The following is a 21,810-nucleotide window of genomic DNA, read 5'->3' on the forward strand; positions in this document are numbered from 1 at the left end:
GAGCAGCGATAGTAGAGAAGTTCCGGATAAATCGCCGGTAATAGTTTGAGAACCCTAGGAATCTCTGAATTCCTTTGAGTGTTGTGGGGGCTGCCCAGTCTTGGATGGCTCTCACCTTCTCTGGGTCCATTTCTATCCCAGTGGCGGAGAGAATGTGACCCAAGAATGGAATGGACGTGACCTCAAAAACGCACTTTTCCAACTTGCAGAACAGTTGATTTTGGCGAAGACGTCGTAGGACTTCGGACACTGTCTGTCTGTGAAGTTGGAGATTTGGAGAGAAGATGAGTATATCGTCTAGATAGACTACGATGGAGTGGTACAGCAAGTCCCGAAAGATATCATTTACAAACTGTTGGAAGACAGCGGGGGCGTTACAAAGGCCGAAGGGCATCACCAGGTATTCATAGTGGCCGTCGCGCGTGTTAAAAGCCGTCTTCCACTCGTCACCTGGACGGATCCGGATCAAATTGTAGGCCCCTCGCAGGTCCAATTTAGTAAAGATTGCTGCCCCTCTGATCTTGTCGAATAGTTCTGCGATAAGGGGTAACGGATAGCGGTTTTTAATGGTGATGTCGTTCAGGCCCCTATAGTCGATACATGGCCGAAGACCGCCATCTTTCTTTTTCACAAAGAAAAACCCGGCCCCGGCCGGAGAAGTAGATGGTCGAATGAAACCTTTGTTTAAGTTCTCTTGAATGTACGAGGACATGGCCTCAGTCTCAGGTAGCGACAGGGGATAGATGCGGCCACGAGGAGGGAATTTCCCGGCCACCAGCTCTATCGGGCAGTCCCAAGGACGGTGAGGAGGCAGGGTGTCGGCACCACCTTTACTGAATACATCTGTAAATGAACGATATGGTGCGGGTATCGACAAGGGTGGAGCTGAAGAGGATGAAGGACAGTTACCCTCACGTTGTGGATGGGTCTGGTAGACCGGAAGGATCTGAGGAATGCAAGTAGACTGGCAATCTGTTCCCCAGGCCTTGACCTCCATATTGGTCCAATCGATGTGTGGGTTATGTTTGGAGAGCCAGGGAAGGCCCAGGACCATTTGGTGTGAGGACTGTGGAAGAATGAAGAATTCGAGGGTCTCTTGATGTAGAGCTCCTATGAGCAGTGTCACCGGGGTGGTCTGATGGGTGATTTGTCCACTACGAATTCGACTCCCATCCACTGCAGTGAGGACCAGCGAGTGATCCAGGGGTTGCACAGGCAGGGCATGTTGGGTAACAAAAGAAGAAGAAAGGAAGTTTCCCGCTGCTCCAGAGTCCAATAGGGCCTGAACTCTTTTTCTCCCTTGGGGACACACAAGGGTAACCGGAATGGTGGAATCAGAAGAAGAGGGAGATGGAAGCAAGACTCCTAATCGGACCTCCCTCGGGGAGATTAGGAGCGGTCGTTTCCCGGCCGCAGCGGGCAGGAAGCCAATAAGTGAGCTGAGGAGCCACAGTACATGCATAGATTCTCTCGCCGTCTTCGGGACTTCTCTTCGAGAGAGAGACGGGAGCGGTTGATTTGCATGGGCTCATCTGTTGACACCGCAGGAGGCGGGGTTGGTTTGGAGGCTGGTGCGACATTGGAAGGAAATCGAGGGCGAAGGCGATCAGAGCGATTCCTCTCAAGTTGGCGTTCTTGGAGTCGCAGATCGACTTTGTTACATAATGAAATGAGTTCAGCCAGGGTGGAAGGAGAATCGCGAGTTGCTAACTCGTCCTTGATGCGCCCGGCTAGGCCGTTCCAGAAGGCAGAAACGAGAGCCTCTTCGTTCCATCTGAGTTCGGAAGCCAGGGTTTGAAATTGTACGACATATTGTCCCACTGGGCGACTGCCCTGACGAATCCTTAGGATCTCCGTGGCTGCGGAGGACACTCTGCCAGGCTCGTCGAAGATGCGACGGAAGGAGGCCACAAATTCTTCATAGTTATTGAGGATGGGATCCGCACGCTCCCAAAGGGGGGACACCCACTCCAGGGCTGGACCCGCCAGTAGGGACACGATGTAAGCCACCCGAGTCTTGGGAGAGGGGAAATTGGAAGGCTGGAGGGTAAAATGGACGTCACATTGATTCAGGAATCCTCGACACCCCCTCGGGGACCCGTCATATTTACTGGGGGTTGACAGGTGTAGCTGGTGAGGAGCAGCTGGCCCAGGGGGAGCAGCAGGGGCCGAAGCTCCGGAGGTTGGTGCTGCCGAAACTGAGGGAGCCGCCTGAGGTGATGACAAGGTCTGGAGAAATTGAGCCACTTGACGCTGGGTAGTCTCTACTTGTTCCAATCGAGCCATGATGCCTTGAAGAACATCCGTCATGGAGGCCTGTGCTTCACCCGATTCCATCGGGTCAGTGCAAACTGTCACGGCTAAAGGGCTGGATGGAGTCGTGTGGTGCACAGGAACCGGAGACGGACCAGGAGGAGTAGGATTGAAACGTGCATGTTTAATAACGGATTTCATAAATGATAAACTTCACTCAAATACTTCTTTAAGTGACAGTTGGAATAAATTAAATAGAGTCCAGCACAATACTAATAACGGGCAGGGAAATCTGGAAACGTATACTTGGTGAGCCAGAGTACATAGATGAGGATCCGGAAGGAGGTTGATTTGATGACAGAAGAAATGGATCCGGATGACTGAAAGATGATGGAATGAATGAGTTGTATGAAGGAGGACAGCGGGAAGCTGTGCAGGGTAATTCTGGGACACAAGCAGGAACAAGCACTAGGTAGGACTTGCAGCATTGGTGTCAGGAGAAAACTTCCTTGTAGCAAGATGCAGGGAGCAAGGCACCAGAGTCAGGATCCGGGAATCAGCTAGGAGTTGTGAATGATTCCAAAGACTCATTGCACTGACACTGAACAGCCTAGTCAGATCCCCTATATCCCCAGGGGATGGCTGCCATTGGCTGTCAGCACAGGATGAGGAGGGAACCTCCACTCTGGGCCAATCTGTCTCCTGCCCTCAACCAAGATGGCGACGCCGGCCTCCCGGCACACTACTGCTGCCATCCCTACCCAGAGCTGCCGCTACCCGCACACCGCAGACCGGAGCCTGCACACGCTAGCCGGCGGCGGGCGCGGACGGGTGAGTACTGTACCCGCCGCGCTCCGTCGCGGCTACGTGTGACAGATTCATTGGTGGCCTGAAGGCAAATGGGAGATTGGTGCCCCCCTTAAAAAAAAAGGGGGAAGCAATGACAATGGCTGGTGGGTCAGGGTGGGATTCGCCAGATTCAGCTGTCTGCAGAATCATTGTTAACCGGTGGATACTGGATACCATCTTACGTGCCAGGTCTGTTAGATGATTGTTCTTAGAGTTTAGAGTGTGCATCTGCAATTTTTCTTTTTTTTTTCTATGTCACTACAAGTCTCAGCATGATAACATCACCTATTATTTTACACATAGGATGTGGAGTCCATGCTCCCCCTCCTATATATTCTAGACATTTTGTACATGTGCATATCATTGAAGTTGGAGACTCCTTCAGATTGGACTAGCACCCACCCACCTGCGCTTAGGTGTGTTTAATTAGAATAGGTTTGTGCATTTGCTGACTACTTAATGGAATAGCAAAGTTTATTATAATTGTTGGGATTGCCAGTGTTATTGTTTATCTTTTATACTTTTTTCCTTGTTTGGCTATGGGGGTAATTCAGACCTGATCGCACTGCTTGGATTTGCAGCAGCCAGCGATCAGTTAAGCGGCCGCTATGATCCAGTGAAATCCCACCTTGCGAATTAATGCGCTCACTGTGGGAATGGATGTGTAAGTGTGCACATCCATTTGCACCCATGCGAGTAAGTCTGAAATCCTAACAGGCTCACCATCAAATGATTTTGACATAGGGCACGAGTTATCACAGGCGCCATATAGCCCCAGTCTTACTCAGCACGGGATAAAAAACAGGCACATCTGGCCTGAAGCGGACACTACAAATCCTCCCATAAGCCGGCTTTGCACACCTCCCTGCGCATGCATACTTGAACCATATGCATGCGCAGTGTATCAGTAATTGATTACTGTGCCAATTCGCAGCAGTGCAATCACGTCTGAATTGGGCCCTACGTCAGGGGATGTCACACATGACACCTCGTTTCTACTTACTAGTCCAATGGTGTCTGTCTCCTACTGGATTCTCCCTTTATTTATATTGACTCATTGAAGTTATTAACGCTGGGCCATTCTCTATAGGAATGGGTGTGTTTTACTCGTCCCTTTTATACAGTCAGGTGCTCCTTAGTCCGATGGTGCAGAGTTATTTTATTTTATCCCTTTGGAATGCCTAATTTGGACTGAAGAGGTTCGATCTACACTGGATTTAATATTTTTCCCCACATGACAATATATATTAGATTTCTAAAGGACAAGTGGCTGTATGTAAAACTATAAGTGTCAGTGGCCTTTTAATGACCTGCCTGCTGGTACATTCAAGTACCAACATGAGGGGGAGCCTTGCTGGGACTTTTAGTTCAACAGTCAAACCCAATTTCACATTTTTACACTTCATGGACTACCAAATCGGCACCCACTGCCCGAGGATGCTGAAAAATATTCATGAGCTTTAGCCCTTGCTCTTGGGTGGCTTGGATGGGGGCCTCACTTCCCCAGGGACCCTTGCCAGGGCTTACCAGTTGGGGGTGATGACGCAGCCACAGATACTTATATAAAAGTATCCCCCAGCTGTGGCATTACTTTACTGACTGATGGAGCCCGGTGCTGATTTTAGAAATACTGGGGGACACCCTACATCTTTTGTCCCCCATATTTTTGAACCAGGACAAAGCCTGGTGCTGCTTATTAAAATACAGAGGGACCTCTGATGTTTTTTCCCTGTATTTTACAAGACTCAAAGAGCCCAGGGCTAATGCTTAGGAGCAGGGCCGGATTTAGGGGTCAAGCCGCCCCTAGGCACAACATATTAGCCGCCCCCCCCCCCCCCCACCTCGGCAGTCCTGATTGCGCTACAGCAAGGGATGGGACAGCTCTCAGCGCCGGAAATGGTCTGCGGCTGGTCTCCCTGCTTGCCTGCTACAGTAGGAGTGCAGGGGAGGAGAGAGGCTGCCACTGCCCAGCCCGCACTCACCTGCAGCCTGATCCGCAGACCGGGATTACCAGGCTGCATACAGCTCTCCTCTCCCCGCCGCTCTGCTCTCCCCGCCGGTGGACCTGTATTCCAATGAGCAGGAATCAGAGCTTCTTCTAGAGGGAGGGCGATCGCCCCTTCACCTCCCCACATTCAGTGCTGCTGGCTGATCACACTTCCTGCCACCCGGGAGGAACACGAATTCTGATAGGGTGGTAGCAACCCGTTCCTGATTGGCTGTTTTGTAACTCGATGCTGCCCGCTCAGCCCGGTCATAGGCAGCCTGCCGCCCTGTGATAGGTGCCGCCCCTAGGCCCGTGCCTCACGGGCCTAGTGAGAAATCCAGCCCTGCTTAGGAGGGGTCCATTTTTTTATCTATTTGCACACTTTTCCAGACAGAAGCATGCACAGATCTCCCTGATATTTGCCTATTCTGTCAGACTTGCCAGCCAGAAGTTGGTTTATTTTTTGGTGTGCAATTACCCTATTACATTTGCCATTTTTACAGTTTTCCATTGGTAAAAGGTCTGGATGCGATTTGATATGTGCAATTTTTTGGTAATGGCAAAATTGTGCGATTTTTACCGTATCCTTTGTGGTAATCATGTAAGTTAAACCGATTTTTACCCCCGAAAAAATGCCCATTACCTAAAATAGCACCCTGTAACATAGTGTTCATATCGCCTCCATACAATATTCCCCAGATCCTAGGAAATTTAAGGAGCCACAAAGTTGATGGTAGAATTAACCATCTGGGTTTGTATTGTGTTTGCCTGACACAAGATGATGTGCTCGAGAAAGGTCCAACAACACAGAAATGTCGCTATGTACTTTACTGTGCAAAACTGTAAACATGTTACTGAGCATTAAATCTGAATAATCTACATTTCTTCAGGTTAGTGCATAGTCTTTCAATTCTGTATATACAGTATAGGTATATACAGTAGGAGCAAGTTTCATCTTTGCTCCTTTGGGCGGGGCTAGCCATGGCTAGCCATGGCTAATCTATTGTTCTCAACTGCAATACAATACGTATTGCAGCTGAGAACAATAGAATAGCCATGGCTAGCCATGGCTAGCCATGGCCAAAGGAGCAAAGATGAAACTTGCTCCTACTGTAATATAATGATTTACTGGAGCAGTAATATTTCTAATTCCCTAGTTAGTAGTAGTCCTTATCACTAACCACTTGCGTTATTCTCTGCACATGTTACATCTGCCCCACCTGCAGTGCACGTGGTTTTGTACACTAGAAGAAGAAGGAGTTTGCTTTTGAAAAACAACCAAAATCAGGCCCTTAGTCACAAGTGGCAGCGATAGTGGCATTACCTGTTGAATAGGTCCTAATGTGTAATTTATGAAGTTGGTATTAAATAAAGAAAAGTAAAAGATGGGCCACCAGGACTTAAATATAGTTTTGCATAACAAAGCAGAAAAAAAGTCAAAGTATGAAAGGCAATTACAGTGAGATTCAACTGTGTGCAAGAAACTGTAGCGTTGACAAGTGCTGAGTAAGCAAAGCCGACACAACCGGGCAGAAAGCTCCAGAAATTAATCATCATGAGTTAAAATAATAATTGTATTCTTTAGTGGTGGAGATTGTACAGTGATCGCTGTGTGTTAAGGTGCTCACAATGTACTTTTTCCCTTTCTTGCTTTGGAAATGAGCAGCAGCCAGTCAATGAAGATCAAAACAGGCTTCTATTAATGCCTCAGTGCTAGGCGTGAGCAAGGTGCAAGCAGTGTTTTGTGCGACAATGGCTTAGTTCCCCTAAGTTATAAAGAATCCATTGTCTGATAAATGTAATGGTCAGCGATATTTTACTGGGCTATGCTATATGGCTTCAGATGTACTCAACGCCATATAATATCACCTCTAAAATGGCAGTTTATTGGCGGATAACCATTTCTAATTATTATCTCATTTTTTATGGTAACTAGAAATACAGCTCCCCCCTGCCAACAAAAAATTGGGCACCCCCACACAGGGACAGCACAGGTACAGAATAAACAGTACCTGCGCTGCTTTTAGCTGTCCGGAAGGAGAGCATCTGATCCGTGCTCTCTACAAGAAGTCCTCACTGGGGGCCTTATTCTGATCGGTGCGAATTTTACCGCATGCGGACGTCCCGCCGATGTTGATCGTCTGCGCATGAGCAGAGGTCACTCTGCGCATGTGCAGGCGATTTCGCCGCACGTATTCTTTATTTGCCGCAAAGGGGGCGTAGAGGGGCGTGAGGGGCTACTTAGCCTCATTACCCTATGCATACGCCCCGCGTTTCATGGGCGTTCCCATGCAAACGCGGGGCGTATGCATGGTAATGAGGCCGTGACGCGTGTGTAGGGGGCGGGCATCTGACATCGCCGGATGTCAGCTGCCCGCCCCCATACATGATTTCACACGGACAAGTGTCCGTGTGGTCTTGTGTGGCGGGACCTGGTGGAGCGTGCGGCCCTGCATTCGATGTTCGGCGACCATCGAATGCAGGGGCTGCTCCCAAGACGGAGGAGGCGTATCCCCGTCCAATTTCATGCGGATCGCCACATATCCGCGTACGGACGGAGGTGGCGATCCGTATGGAAGGCGGGGATTCGCCTGCACGGACATGACCGCATATTTCTGATCGGGCCGCACCGATCAGAATAAGGCCCTGGGGGAGGCCGACCACGGTGGAAGGCGGATTGGCAGGCAGGATGGAAGCCAGGAGAGCTCTCTGGCTGTCTGTGTGAGGACGCTCAGAGATCCGCCCCATGGGCGGTTCATGGGGTGGGTCACTGAGCGTCCTCACATAGACAGCCAAGGAGAGAAGTCTGCATACGTACTGCATCTTATTGGCTGCTGATGCAGATTCATGGCGTGGCATATGACAGCCTCCGTGACCCTGCGGCCCGGTGGCACCTGCTCCCCCCGCTACCACTAGGGATGCGGAGCGCTAGTTACGCCACTGGTTTATGTACAGTTCCTTCAACTTCCAATAACAAGAAATGTGCATCTGGATATTAATCATTTACGACTTTTTACTTGAGTAGTTGTTGGTCAACTGCATAAAGGATTCAGTAAAGTGTCTCAGCTCCCATATACAGTCTGTAATATTTGTTCAAATACATATATTCTCATTCTTCCTATAAAATATGTCTGCAGACATTTGATTAACACACCCACTGTGCAGATCTTAATGGAAATCTATGCAATTTTCACTTAAAACCTAAGTGCCCATGAAATATGCACCATAGTATTTTATTGATCATGTTATCCACTTGATACATTCTGTTGAAAACAAAAAAAAGTTACTTTTCAATTGTTAAGCTTGCAGAATGCAGTTAAAGGCAAAGTCAATACTATCAATGTGATCAATGTACATATATATATATATATCATGTTCAAATCACATTAGTGTATATGTGCGAAAGTTAGCAGTCAGTGTGTGCAGGTCACAGGTGAAACAGATACTGATCAGCACAAGTCAATCATTTGCAAAGTGCTTAATGAGCATCCACAGAGAACTTTATTGTACAGTACTGTATTTTAGATTTATTGCTTCTGATCCCTGCTGACCATGGTGAAAATAATGTGAATCAAGCACTTGCCATAATATATGAAAACCTATTAGGATTAAGGCTTTTTATGTATGTATGGTTGTTTTTCTTTGTGATGAGCTGGTAATCTAGCCCTGTTACTATAGTAGGTAGAATTGAAAGTTGTTTATTTATTAGGCGTCAGATATATGCTTTGGCCAATCGGTTTGTAGGATTGTGTTCTCAAGCTCAACATGGTCAAATTTAACACTTCCTAGTTCTGTGGAGCACTTTTCCTTCGAAGCACAGCAAATTTGTCCTAGCTACAGGGTGGGACCTGTTTTTCCATTTTTTTGTGAAAGCTCTGTTCTAGAGTAAGAGGAGGCGAGTCAGCCACAATGCAGATTGAGCTCTGTGGGGTGTATTAGTCATTCTCCATTTTTGTCAAGGTCTAGAATTGAACAATTGTAGTGTTGTATTGGCTACCTGTATGCAATTCCAATTTCAGCTTTATTAAACAAAAGCTGTGACCTTTTACTTTAAGCAGATTGTGTCTAATTTTATTTATTATAGCAAGTATAAGGTTTTTATTATGGTTGCTTACAATAAAGCAATGGATGCCTTAACTATCTATAATTTCAATAAGGGCTAATGCTCTATTTTGGGCAAACACAGTATGTGTTTGCCCAAAAATATATAGGGTTGCGCATAAAAACTCACGGAGTCCGGATAACATTGGACTAATGAGGGGGTCAAGTTCTTTCTTTGTTGCTGAAAATTATACTCCCATAATTGAGTTGATACCTTTATATTGAATGTTATTGTCAGTAATGGAGAGGAGAAAAGCTGAATAATTACTCTATATACTCGAGTATAAGTCGACCCGAATATAAGGCGAGGCACCTAATTTTACAACAAAAATCTGGGAAAACTTATTGACTCAAGTGGGACCCTCACTCGAGTATAAGCCGAGTGGGGCTTTTTCTGCATAAAAAATGTTCTGAAAAAGTAGGCTTATACTCGAGTATATATGGTATACCCATCCATTAAACTAATGTTTGCTATATTGAGAGGACATTTTTTTATTTATTGCTGATGACGTTTCTTGTTCTTTATTCCTTAGGTTTGGCTTATAACAGACTACCATTTTTTCTAAATTACTTCTTCGACACATACTTGCTCATAAATGAAGATACACCAGTAGGTAAGTGGACAATGAATATTGTGTGTTTTACATAGAAAGCATCACTGCTGCATGAATTATGATTATGATTGGGTCCTAATACTAAGCCTCCAGATGATATAAATCAACCAATACAGTAGTATTGGTATCTCTACAATCTGCAATTGTTCTTCTGATTTTGGGCCAGATGCACTAAGCTTCAAAAGTGATAAAATGGAGAATTATAAACAGCCAGCCAATCAGCCCCTTACTGACATGTCACAGACTGCATTTGAAAAATATCAGACAGAGGCTGACGTTTGAAGCTTAGTGCATCTGGCCCCGTGTCCTCCATTTTTCTTATAAAATAATAGCTACTTGTGTATTATCACGGCGCCCGCAAAGCGGCCGCAAACCGCATGCAAAAGTCGGATGCAATTTTCCGCCAATTTGCATGCTATTCCATCCTTGCACACCCTCACTATCCAAGTTAGCCCGAAGTGTGGCGTGCGGTATGCATCCTCCCGACCTGTTCATACCCCCACTATCCATGTCGGTGTGGAGTTGATTTTATAAAGCGTGGCGAGCGGGGTGAGCGGACGCGGAAAACAATCCCGAAGCAGGCGAGCGTAGCGAGCCTCTCGAGGGGACATGGATTACTTGACTTGTACTCCGCGTCCCCTCGTGGGGCTCTCTGCGCTCGCCACACTTCGGGATCGTTTTCCGTGTCCCCTCGCGGGGCTCGCTGCACTCACCACGCTTCGGGCTTGCTCTGCACCTTACTCTGTAGGACTGTAGGAGACCTCACAGTCCCAGTGCTGCATTTAATTAAAACCCTCCCATGACTTGGTTGCTGCTGCTGTCCTCCATGGGCCTGAGAAGTATGTAATGAGCTCCACCAATCAGAACTCAGCACAAATCTCTCAGCCTCTGCCCTCTTGTGCAAAATGTCATGGGACTTAGTCAACTCCCAGTAATGCATTGCACACTTATGCAGTCAGTGTGCCTTGGCACCCGATGCTCAGCACCATTAATAATTGTTACATTGGCAGATAGGTGAAGCTGCAGAACTACCCCACTCCCATGCACAAAACCTTTAGCTAAAAAAAAAAAACATTTTCAGGCTTTTCATTTTTATGTACCCCCCTCCTCTCAGTTTTAAATATCCACATTACTTACGAGTGGAATGAAAGTGAGCGGTATGTGTGTTCTTATATAAGGGAGTAGCGAGGAAGTAGTGTGCGGTCGGGAATCTGGTCCCTCTGTGTCTGGCCGCTGGCTGTATACTGTCTCCAGGGTTCCCACTAGCGCTTGTATTATTAATGCCACTGCTTCCTCCACCCATGTTAGCGCAGGGCAGATGGTCGCTGATGTCTGAGGGCAGTGGATTGTTGGATGGGCAAAAGTACGAGAGGATGCTGATGAGTGATGCAAATGGAATCGGAAGGGCCGCAACATGGTTTGGAACAATGGAATATAAGTGGAGTCTACACAGCGCTTATAGATGACAGATATGACAAACAATATGATAAGATATACACGTCACTTCCCTTATTTATCACCGAGGGTCTGATGGCGTGAATGATCCTAAAATTCTCAATGGTGTCCCATGGGAATATTCACATAGAGGCATGGAAGAAATAAAGACAATGTATTTTCTATCAGAATACATATGACGATATATGGAAAATAAAGTCCCAAAGTGATTCACTCTCAGGGGAAAAACAGGTGTTTTGATAGATGTCCTTCCACCATCAAGTGCAGAGAATGTTATCGTACCGATAAACTCACTTTAGTGAGGTGCAGAACCCACACATAAAGGTATCTTTAAGGATATGGAAGATCGTACCCCACTCACAGTAAAGAAAGGCAGATATTTCATATAAAGGTATCTTTCAAAGGGAATGTTTCATGGGGAGCGTACCCCAACTCACTGTGGAAAATGAGGTGCAACTCTCATCAAGGTTTCTTTACGACACTTAGATCGCAACATGGTTTGTCTCCATGGCAATGGGAGATTTTTTTTTTTTGCCATCAGGTGTCTTCTTCATTTTCTTCCCCCATTGCCAATAATATTTTCATGTACCCCCAACTGGTCTGCAGAGCACTTCTAGTGTACTAGAACCCCAGGTTGGGAACCACTGATCTAGGCAAAAAAATTGTCCCTCCAATTGAATAGGGCAAATCCCTACTTACCCTAAATAACTGAGAAAAGTGCAGATTTTTCACCTAGGCACAGCATCAGCGGTAATTGAATACCACCCTAAATTCCTCTGCACATGTTACATCTGCCCCCCTGCAGTGCATCATGGTTTTATCCATTTGCATGATTTTTTGCTTTGCTAACAACCAGGTTCTATATCTGTACGGAATCTTTTAATTCTATACATTTCATAAAGAGAGATGTGTGTGACTTCAACTATGTAGGTAGTGGTTTTAATCTAAAATAAATAAAAATAGAAGTGTTTCTGATACATTTATCTCCTGCTGAACTTCTATCACCTTTCTTCAAACCATCTTTTACTGCCTGTTAAAATCTTATTACAAAATGTTCTACAGGTTTAGCGACAGACTGTTTGTAACTCAATGTAACGTGTCCATAATTTGCTGCACAGCAACTTCATTTAAGCCGTAGTGTTCATTTTCGTCTTGCTGTTACGCCTAACTGATTCTCATTTACCATAGCTGCAAAATATCACTTGAGGAATATATAGAAGTTTATTAAAAAGTGTATACTTTTTATTTTGCAGAAAACCACAGTTGGTGTTTCTATTTGGTCCTACACACGGGGTGAATGCCCCTACTGTACAACGCTTTGTGTGTAGGGGCATTCAGCATGCTGGATAAATCTATAATCGCTGGTGTCAGGGCCGGTGTTCTCATCGCTGTGTGCTGAGTGATTTTACTGAGTGTTCTGGGCGATCTAGCATCAGGATGCTTAACATATCTTTCTGTGTGTAGGCCCCATTAACCCCTTGAGTGATGGGTTTTGCTGGGGCAGGACAAACCTACCAGGGCAGGTTTGTCCTGTCCCAGCAAAACCCACCACAGAGCGTAGGGCCACCCACTCATCGCTCCCCCACCCCCTCATCTCCTCTCTGGCGATCATACGCTGCCCCAGCCGCCGTTCACAACAGGTGGCAGGCTCGGCGGACTCAGGCTTCCGAACTCCCGCATCCCCACCGAGCCGTGCTGAACACAACTAATGGAAGCGGGGGAAGTTGCAGGGGAGCTCCCGCTTATGTTCATCAGAGTGGAGAGGTGAAAGGGAGTTATGGGAGGGAAGAGGAGAGCGGCCACTGAGGGGTGCCCAGACAGGTGATGCGCCAGTTGTGCACAGCTGCAGGCACCACTGGCGCACACCTTGCTATTGGTGCTATGCCCGGATATTTTCTGTGACAGCCGCTGCGGCAGCGGAGCTGAGCCTTGAAAATTTCCAGGCATACCACTCAAGTGGTTAAACATGGTTTGTGTGGTGGATTTTTTTAGTTCTTTTTACTTCATTGTACTATTTATAGATTTATGTAAATCTGTTATATATTCTGCTCTAAATTGACAAATTGTTGCAACGACCTAATAATTCTGGGAAATATGTTTCAACTTTTGGTACATATAGGGCCAAAAGTATTTCCTATCGATGTCTATGGCAGAGATAAACTGGAGCCCTGAATTATGTGTGCTGCTTTACCTAGAAATAGGCATACCCTTTGGTAAAAACTTTTGAAGTGAATGTATTACTAGAGTTATAATATATAGGCAAAAAAATTACCTATCATTTAAATATATTTACTTAATATTGTTCTTCAGAATTAATCAATTTCCAATGTAAAATTAGTATTTAATGTAAAGGTACCTGTGAGGAAAATGGCCATATTCTCCCAACCTACAGTAAGTGCATTTACAAGGTCTTATAAACTCAGAAGGTTCACTTCAAGATGAGTAAGGGCTAAATTATTGTGGTAAAAAGTGCACCCGGAAACCCAAAAGAGTAATTACCAACTGCACCTATTATCAGTGGTGCAAGTAGAATCTTTTTCTTAGTGGATCGAATATGGCTGTGGTCACGTGTCATGAGAGGGTGTGTTCACTAAAATTTAGGGGAGTGAATATTTGACAATAGGAGTGTGGTCACATTATGCCTCACATCGTAATGCCTATTACACATTAGGCCACACACCATATTGTTTATTAAACATGATGCCACACACATAATGCCAATTACATATTATACCACACACTGTAATATCCATGACATATTATTCCACACACCGTAATGCCTATTAAATATTTTGCCACATGCAGTTATGCCGCTGACACCATTTTATGTTCCCCACAGCAAGGCTTGTAATTACATCACTGCCAGCGGTTTCATAGAGAAAGCTTAGGAGCTGCTGGAAAGAGTGGGGCCTTAGGGCAGCAGAGTCTCTGTCAGCATACAGAGACCCTGCACCCCTCCAAAGATCACCACCACCTATTTGGAGTCAGATACTAGAGGTGCTCCTTCACCTCTAATGTCTGACAGGAGAGCACAGGGTGCCAAGCGCTACCTGGAAATGCAGATCCTAGTATTGCTGGCCATGCTGTTTCCTTACAATGTAACGATGGACAACAAGCATGTACCCCCATGCCAATGAGCATGTAACCTCCTAGCAGTGAGCAATAAACCCCTGGCAACAACCATGTAACTCCTGGCAACAAGCATGTAGGTAAGCGGCACTCATGTGGCATATTATTTAATAGGCATTACGGTGTGTGGTATAATGTGTAATGGGCATTATGGTGTGCATTATCTTTGTGCTGTCTGTCCATCTGGCTGTGCCTGGCACAGTCTGCCTAAGGAACAATAGCTGGCGTGTTGTGTATAGCTGGCACTACTGTGTGGTGTAATATGAATTGGTACTATTATGTGGTCACTCCCCTCTCCCACTAAGCCATGCCCTAAATTTTGTTGCGTGCCTTCGGCGAGTACTGTCCCTGTTTTTACTGAATGTGTGTGGGGGTGGGTACAGCATCAAAATGTCTAGTTACAGCACTGCTGCTACTTAGCACAATCTTTTAAAAGTATATTATTTAAAACTGGGACCACCTACAGTATTACCATCTTCTCCTGGCAGCACCAGTGTTCCCTATACTTCTGGGTAACGCTTTACATACATTTTGCACCCCCCATGGCATTTACGTGCATAATGCCCCCTGCAGTGACACTTACATGCATAATGCTCTCTGTGGTGCCGCTTACACACATATTGCCCCTGTAGTGCTGCTATACACATAATGCCCCCACTAGTATTGCTTACAGACAATATGCCCCCGGCAGTGCCAGCTTAAAGACATAATGCTCCCACTATTGTCACTTACATACATAATACCACCTCCAGTGTTGCTTACACACATAATACCCCCTGCAGTGCTGCTTACACACAGTGCCCTAACTATATGCTTGTTGCCAGGAGTTTCTTGCTCATTGCCAGATGTTACATGCTTGCTGCCTGGGAGTTATTTGCTCATTTCCATGGTGGTTAAATACTGGTTGCCTGGGGGTAAGTGCACAGTTCCACAGCGCTTTCAGGAATCCACACTATTGGGTGGTGCTGGGCACGCTCATCTCCCCTGACAGATAGGACCTCTTTCATCTGTCTTCTCTGAGACCTTTTCGCAGGGACTGGGGGTACAGGGTACCAGCACCATATTTCTTAATGGTGTGCTGTACCAACCCATACCACCTTAGCTGCAGCACTGCTTATTATAGTCTGTATGTTGAAAGGTCATTTCTGGAATTTTGCTTTCTGAGACTTAGAAGTTAACATTTTTACCTGCAAATTTAATAATGGCTTTTACTAAGGGAGCGACTAAAAGACTATTTTTCACACACTTCCATAAAATATTAGTATTTCCGAAGGTTGAAACTATTTAATATATTCTTTATCTTGTTAGATTACATTTTGCTGGATTGTTTGTGCAGAATGGTGATATGGGAATCATGAAATGCAGTTTTTTTTTCTTTTAATTTGAATATCACAGGATAGACAGAAGACCGTAGTTTTAATCCGTGCCATCCTAAATTGGGTACATGGGGCAGCTGCGCAGAGCCCCACATTTGTAGGGGCCATTTAGCGGGATTGGACTGGGCCGGAAGCATGTGCCCCCCTGGAGTGATTCCTTTAGAGCTGCTTTGTGAGACAGGTAGAGCGTGCAGCCTGGCCTGTCTGATTATGAATTACGTGCAATCAGAGCTGCAAGGTAACATACGCAACCTACCCTGCAACCTGCAGCCAGACAGTAAATCGCTTTCCGCATTTTGATTGGAGAATTGCTGGAGCTATCCACCAGTCAAAGTGGGAACAGCAATTCATAGCATGGAATCATGAGGAGAGACTGGTGTAAAGGATTTTTCATTTCAATTTATTCCCATAACTTGTCGCCCATATTAAATTGAAATGTAATTGTGGGGCTCCAATGCTTTGCTTTGCTCAAGGCTTACAATGTTGTTAAGATGTCCCTGGTTACAATATGGCAAAAAAAGCAGAAACCCTGTGTCACGGTTTTAGACTCGGAATGGTGAATATCAGACCGGGAATTGGCTTGACCTGACTCAAAGGTGGTATTTGCCAGTGACCCATCCAAGCAGGATTTGGGCTTCGCTGCACACGGTGAGCCGGTCGCGGTCCCCTAATCAGGTTTCCCACATGGTTTTGGTAAACACTGGGCATAAGGCAGGGTAAGCTCTGGAATGCTCATGGTCCGATTAGCCAGGTCAGGAACTTGCGGACAGATACAGTTAACGAAGGACAGGCGTGAGCGAGAGTCCAAGTACTAGCCGGGTCATTCACAGGGAGTCACAGAATGCCGTACACTGGGAGCAGTCAATGGAATGGTCACAATGCAAGCCGAGGTTATACACTGGATATCTCTGGTCGCTGATGCAAACGGGATACTGAGCGATATATCGCTCGGCGATATATCGCACAGTGTGTACGCAGCTTAACTGTTACTTTTCAACCACCCTATTACATCCCATTAAGGAGACAATTGGCACACACAGGGGCGATTTTTGCTAATATCGCGCGCAATGGCGATATATATCGCCGGGTGCGCGCTCCCGTTTTTCTCCCGTAGTGATCGCTGGTTGCAGGAACATGCTCCTGCGACCAGCTGATTTCCGCTGCCAAGCTCCCCTGGTAGTTTATTTTTCATCAGCGACCATCTCTGGTCGCTGATGCAAACGGGATACTGAGCGATATATATCGCTCGGCGATATATCGCACCATGTGTACGCAGCTTAACTGTTACTTTTTAAACACCCTATTACATTCCATTAAGGAGACAATTGGCGGATACCTTATCACTCTGGCCTTCTATAAGGTAGCAAAGTAGAACCTTCCATTAAGACATAGATAAATGCAGATGCATTAAAACTCCCTAAACCCACAGCCTGGCAAGCGGCCACTACATGCAGTATAAAGGACTAAATGGAACTGCTGTACCTGCCTAGTAGTCCCCGATTTTTCTAATAAAGTCTGCTTTGTGCGTGAGAGAGAATGTGGTACGTGGCTTCCCATAATCATTTAGCCTGCATATGTCATAAGTATAGTACTACACTTTGTTTGGGCAGACTATAACTTGTTATCTGCTAATTATGTTCTCCAATTGGGTTGCTGATAACTACTATAAAAACAAACCTTTAGAAACATCCTTCCAGAAATCCTGCATTTACACCTGTAAGGAGAATATTCTCTGAAACCTGAGAGCTTTGACCCTTATGGTTTGTGTTGAAAACACTATGAATGTAGTAAAAAGAATGAAAGTAAGATGTCTGTACTTTATTATTATGAGTCAAAGCCATCTTACAGACATATAACACATTGTAACAGATTTTTGGACTTTAAATATTATATAGGTGCCAAACCGGCTTCTCAACCTGCCAGACCTCCCAAAGCCTTCTGGGAGATGGCCAATGCTAACTTTATTATTCCAAGCAGAGTAAGCCGACTGGACAAAGATACCATGGATGATATATCAGTACTGGTGCGGCCGGGGATAGTTCCTTTAGGCTTAGAGTAATAGAGGCAGATGGTAGTGGTATGGAAAACAGACAGGGCATCTGCTACAAAGTCCGCAATTGCCATACTGTCTTCCCAGTGCTCAAGTATGGCACATTGTGGCAGACAGAGTACTGGGGCTGAGAAAGACTTGGTGCACATTGGTACCAATGACCGAGTTACAGGCAAATGGGTGTCAAACGATTTCAGGGATCTAGGCCTTAAGCTAAAGGCAAGGACATCCTAAGTAATATTTTCAGAAATACAGTATTACCTGTGCCAAGCACTAGTCCAAGGAGACAGAAGGAGCTTACAGAGTTAAATGCGTGGCTTAGAGAATGGTGTAGGGTAGAAGGGTTAGTTTCTTAGAGCACTGGGTCAGACTTCTCGGACAGGGGTCATCTTTCCTAGCGGGACTGATTGCTCCTGAACAAGGGCTGGGGTTTGCTGTACTGGGGGGAGAGGATGGTTAGAAGGTCAGACGCGTCTTTAAAGAAGGTCTCAGCGGGGAGTCAACATGAGCCACTTATAATAAGTCAGCAAAATCAGTAGCAATTAAAAATAAAAAGAATTATAACATTTCAAAAATTTATCTGAGACAGGAGGCTACAGACTAAAATTTTGGTACTTATGTAGTATCTGGGCGTCCGATTTTGTGATTGTATGCCTTAAGGCATACAATCAGATGCGATGCGATTCGATGCGATGCGATTTTGCATAGGATTCAATGTTAAGAAGGTCCTGTTCATTTCCCCACTATCCAAGTGGGCAAAGAGTTGATTTTATATAGCGCAGCGAGCCACCGAGCCCGAAGCGTGGCGAGCGAAGCGTGCCCCGCGAGGGGACGCATATTTCTTAAAAAGTATTCTGTGTCCCCTCGTGGGGCTCGCTACGCTCGCCACGCTTCGGGCTCGGTGGCTCGCTACGCTCGCCACAGGTTTATATCCATCTCCATGCCCACTTGGATAGTGGGGAAAGGAAAAGGACTCCTTTTTCCCATTGAATTCTATGTTAAAATGGACTCAGACCATTTTAACATTGAATCCTATGGAAAAATCTTGACCATCGCATCGCATACGATTTGGTCGCATGCGATGCGATCCGATTTCTAAATCGGACGCCCAGATACTACATAAGTACCAAAATTTTTATTTGCTATTGCAAAAAGCCAATAAGGAAAAATAGGTGAACTTAAACTATTAGCAAAGCAAGAGCAATATGATAGGAATTATAGAGACAATATGCAATGGTTCCTATGACTGGGCAGTAAATATTGATGGCTATACCCTTTTCAGGAATTAAGGGGTGGGGTCTGTCTGAATGTTAAACTCACAGAGAATCCATTTATAAATGGTATGACTAATGGGGGTAGTGGGGACAGCACTAAAACCTTATGGGTGGAGATATCTAGGAGTAGTAATAATTCAAATAAATTACTGAGCGGTATATTCTGCAAACCTCCTGACATTACAGAGTCCGATGAGGCGTTATTCTTAAATCAAATAAAAAGGGTGGCAGACTTTAATTATCCAGTACATAGATTGGAGTAACAAGACGTGTAGTTCAGCTAAGGGAAACATGTTCCTGAACATACTGAAGGATCTTTATATATGTCAAACAATGGAGGAACCGACTTGAGGGGGGCTACACTGGACTTAGTACTGACTAACAATGTAAAGATAATAGCAAATACGACTGTAACAGTCCTTGGTTCAGTAAAACTTGTGTGTTTCCTCTAGGATGCTGCCCTGTTTTCACCACCATAAACTGTGGCACGCTCCGGGTTATTGGGACTAATTAGACAGCCCCGACTGAGCCTAGTACCTAGGATACTCCCCTAAGAGTAGATGCACTGATTTTAAAGCCTTCCTTTTACGGTTTTCTGGGTGTGGTATAGGGTCCGACAGTCGGGATCCCGACAGTCATTAGCTCAACGTCGGGATCCCGACTGGCCGGACCCAGACAGCATGGTGAGCGCAACAAAGCCCCTTTGCCAGCTCGCTGCGCCCCTTGCGGGCTCGCTGTGCTCACCACCTATTCTATTCTCCCTCTATGGGGACCCTCCATGAGGGAAAATAGCAGGTGGCCTTCGGGAACCCGGCTGTCGGTGTTTTGTAAATGGGTTTTGGGATCCCGACTTTCGGGACCCCGTCAGGCACCCGTTTTTCTCTACTTATTGTTCTCTGAATTCCAGAAGATTGGGAGTCCAGGTTGGACTGCCTACATCATAGCTACTACTGCGCTGAAACTTGCTACTTCAGTGCTTTTTAGTGTTTTTTTTATTACCATTAATGTTGTTTTTGTAGTCTGAACTTTTTCATTTTCCGATTTTTCTTTCCACAGCTGTTGGTAATGCATGGCTACCTTTCTAAACACTAATAATACAATGAGAACTCTAATGTACAATTAAATAGATCATGCCCATTAGAAGTACTCATACAAGTCAATTAAGCTTGTCAGGTGTTATTGTGGCAGAATACTCACATATCATTAGGATGGATTGGACCATTGTTAGCTCTGGCTTTACAGCAAGTCCGTCATCGTTAACAACTTCACAAAACACAAGTGAGAGTCATCTGTTCCACTATCTATTGAAAGAATACAGTGTACAGCTTATTGTGGTGTTGTATCCATAAATATCAGAAATGTAAGTTCTGATGTCCAGAACGACATGAATTTTGGAAGCTGTTTGTCATTATTTAAATATATGAAGTGTGATTATAGTGCTTTGTTTCTCCCTTATGTATAATGCCAGTTAATTACTCTTTAGTGCCTGCATCAGTTAAAAGGTTATGGATGTGAGAACATATAATTATATTTATCATTAATATTATGGTTATTGTTACTATTATTATCATCATCGTCTGACTTGAGTAATGCTGTGTACACACAGTGAGATTCCCTTGCTATTCGACTTAAGGTGGCCATACATCAGAAAGATATTGTACCCAATCATACAATCTCAACTGATTGTAAGATGGATTGTATGCAGATTGTGTGCACATCTTATGTACATAATCATACAATCAATCAGCAGATGGATTGTATGACTGATTGTAAGATGGATTGTATGCAGATTGTGTGCACATCTTGTGTACACAATCATGCAGTAGATGGATTGTATGATTGATTGTATGATCGATTGTGTGTAGATTGTGTGTCCAAAAACCACCAAGGACTGCCTGGGATTTCAAGGGAAATTGTACACAATCATGAGCGCAATCGATCTTAAGATAGATCTTTCTGATGTATGGCCAGCTTTAGATTCGAGTGCTATGCAATCTTTGCTAGCTCTGTACTATTTACATTCAATTCATACAATCTGCATTAGATTTGCACTATATAGTCATTGCTGCCCTGTCTATCTGGGTTTCGATTTGTGCTGTCACGGGAGCGCGCATCGGGATTGCAAGGTAAAAAACCTCTGCGATCTGCATGCGATTTGGACTATATAGTCAGTAGCGCACGCAGGGGGGGTTCTGAGTACCCAGAAACCCCCCTATCCTGAAAGCTGAGGATCCCCTCTTTCCAAGGGTACAAGAATTTTAAAAATCGGCCCTGGGGAACCGGAGATATCTGACTTCAAAGCAGTGGTCCCCATCCAAACCTGTTAATTGCTATTTCCAGTCAGATATTTCAGTTTTTGTCTGACTTAGATTTTTTCTGAGGGTATATTCCAAAAGCTGGAACTATCCCCCTTTGAGGGATACTAGAAGCTTGTCTCTACTGTTCCCAGAACCAGAGATATCAGTCTTCCAGCAGCTGGTTACTGCTCCAGCTCCACACACCTGGTATGTAGTTTTATATACTCGTTGGCAGATTGCTCTGCCTACTGAACTCTGATCCCCTAGTCCCTAATACCATTTGGTAGGTGGCATTCTCTGGTTTTTAATTCTATTAAAAGCTAAAAAATCTAGTTCCGGGAACTGGAGTTATCTGCAGTCAAGCAAGCTGTCCTCCCACCAGAAAATTATGAATAATAATCCCACTCCATTATACACCCCTCCTC

The 21,810-nt window shown here is 45.2% G+C and overlaps 1 protein-coding gene across 3 annotated transcripts in view; it reads left to right on the plus strand.

Moving 5' to 3' along the window:
- Positions 1 to 21,810, plus strand: part of CDH23 (cadherin related 23) — a 914,269-nt gene that overhangs the window by 118,189 nt on the left and 774,270 nt on the right. For all 3 annotated transcript variants that reach the window (XM_083146306.1, XM_083146304.1, XM_083146305.1), the window contains exon 3: positions 9,724 to 9,804. In XM_083146306.1, coding sequence (XP_083002432.1) covers positions 9,724 to 9,804 — 81 coding nt within the window. The remainder of the gene's footprint in view (positions 1 to 9,723; positions 9,805 to 21,810) is intronic.

Source organism: Crinia signifera, chromosome 6 (genome assembly GCF_055691185.1).
Source record: "Crinia signifera chromosome 6, ASM5569118v1, whole genome shotgun sequence".
Classification (NCBI taxonomy): domain Eukaryota; kingdom Metazoa; phylum Chordata; class Amphibia; order Anura; family Myobatrachidae; genus Crinia; species Crinia signifera.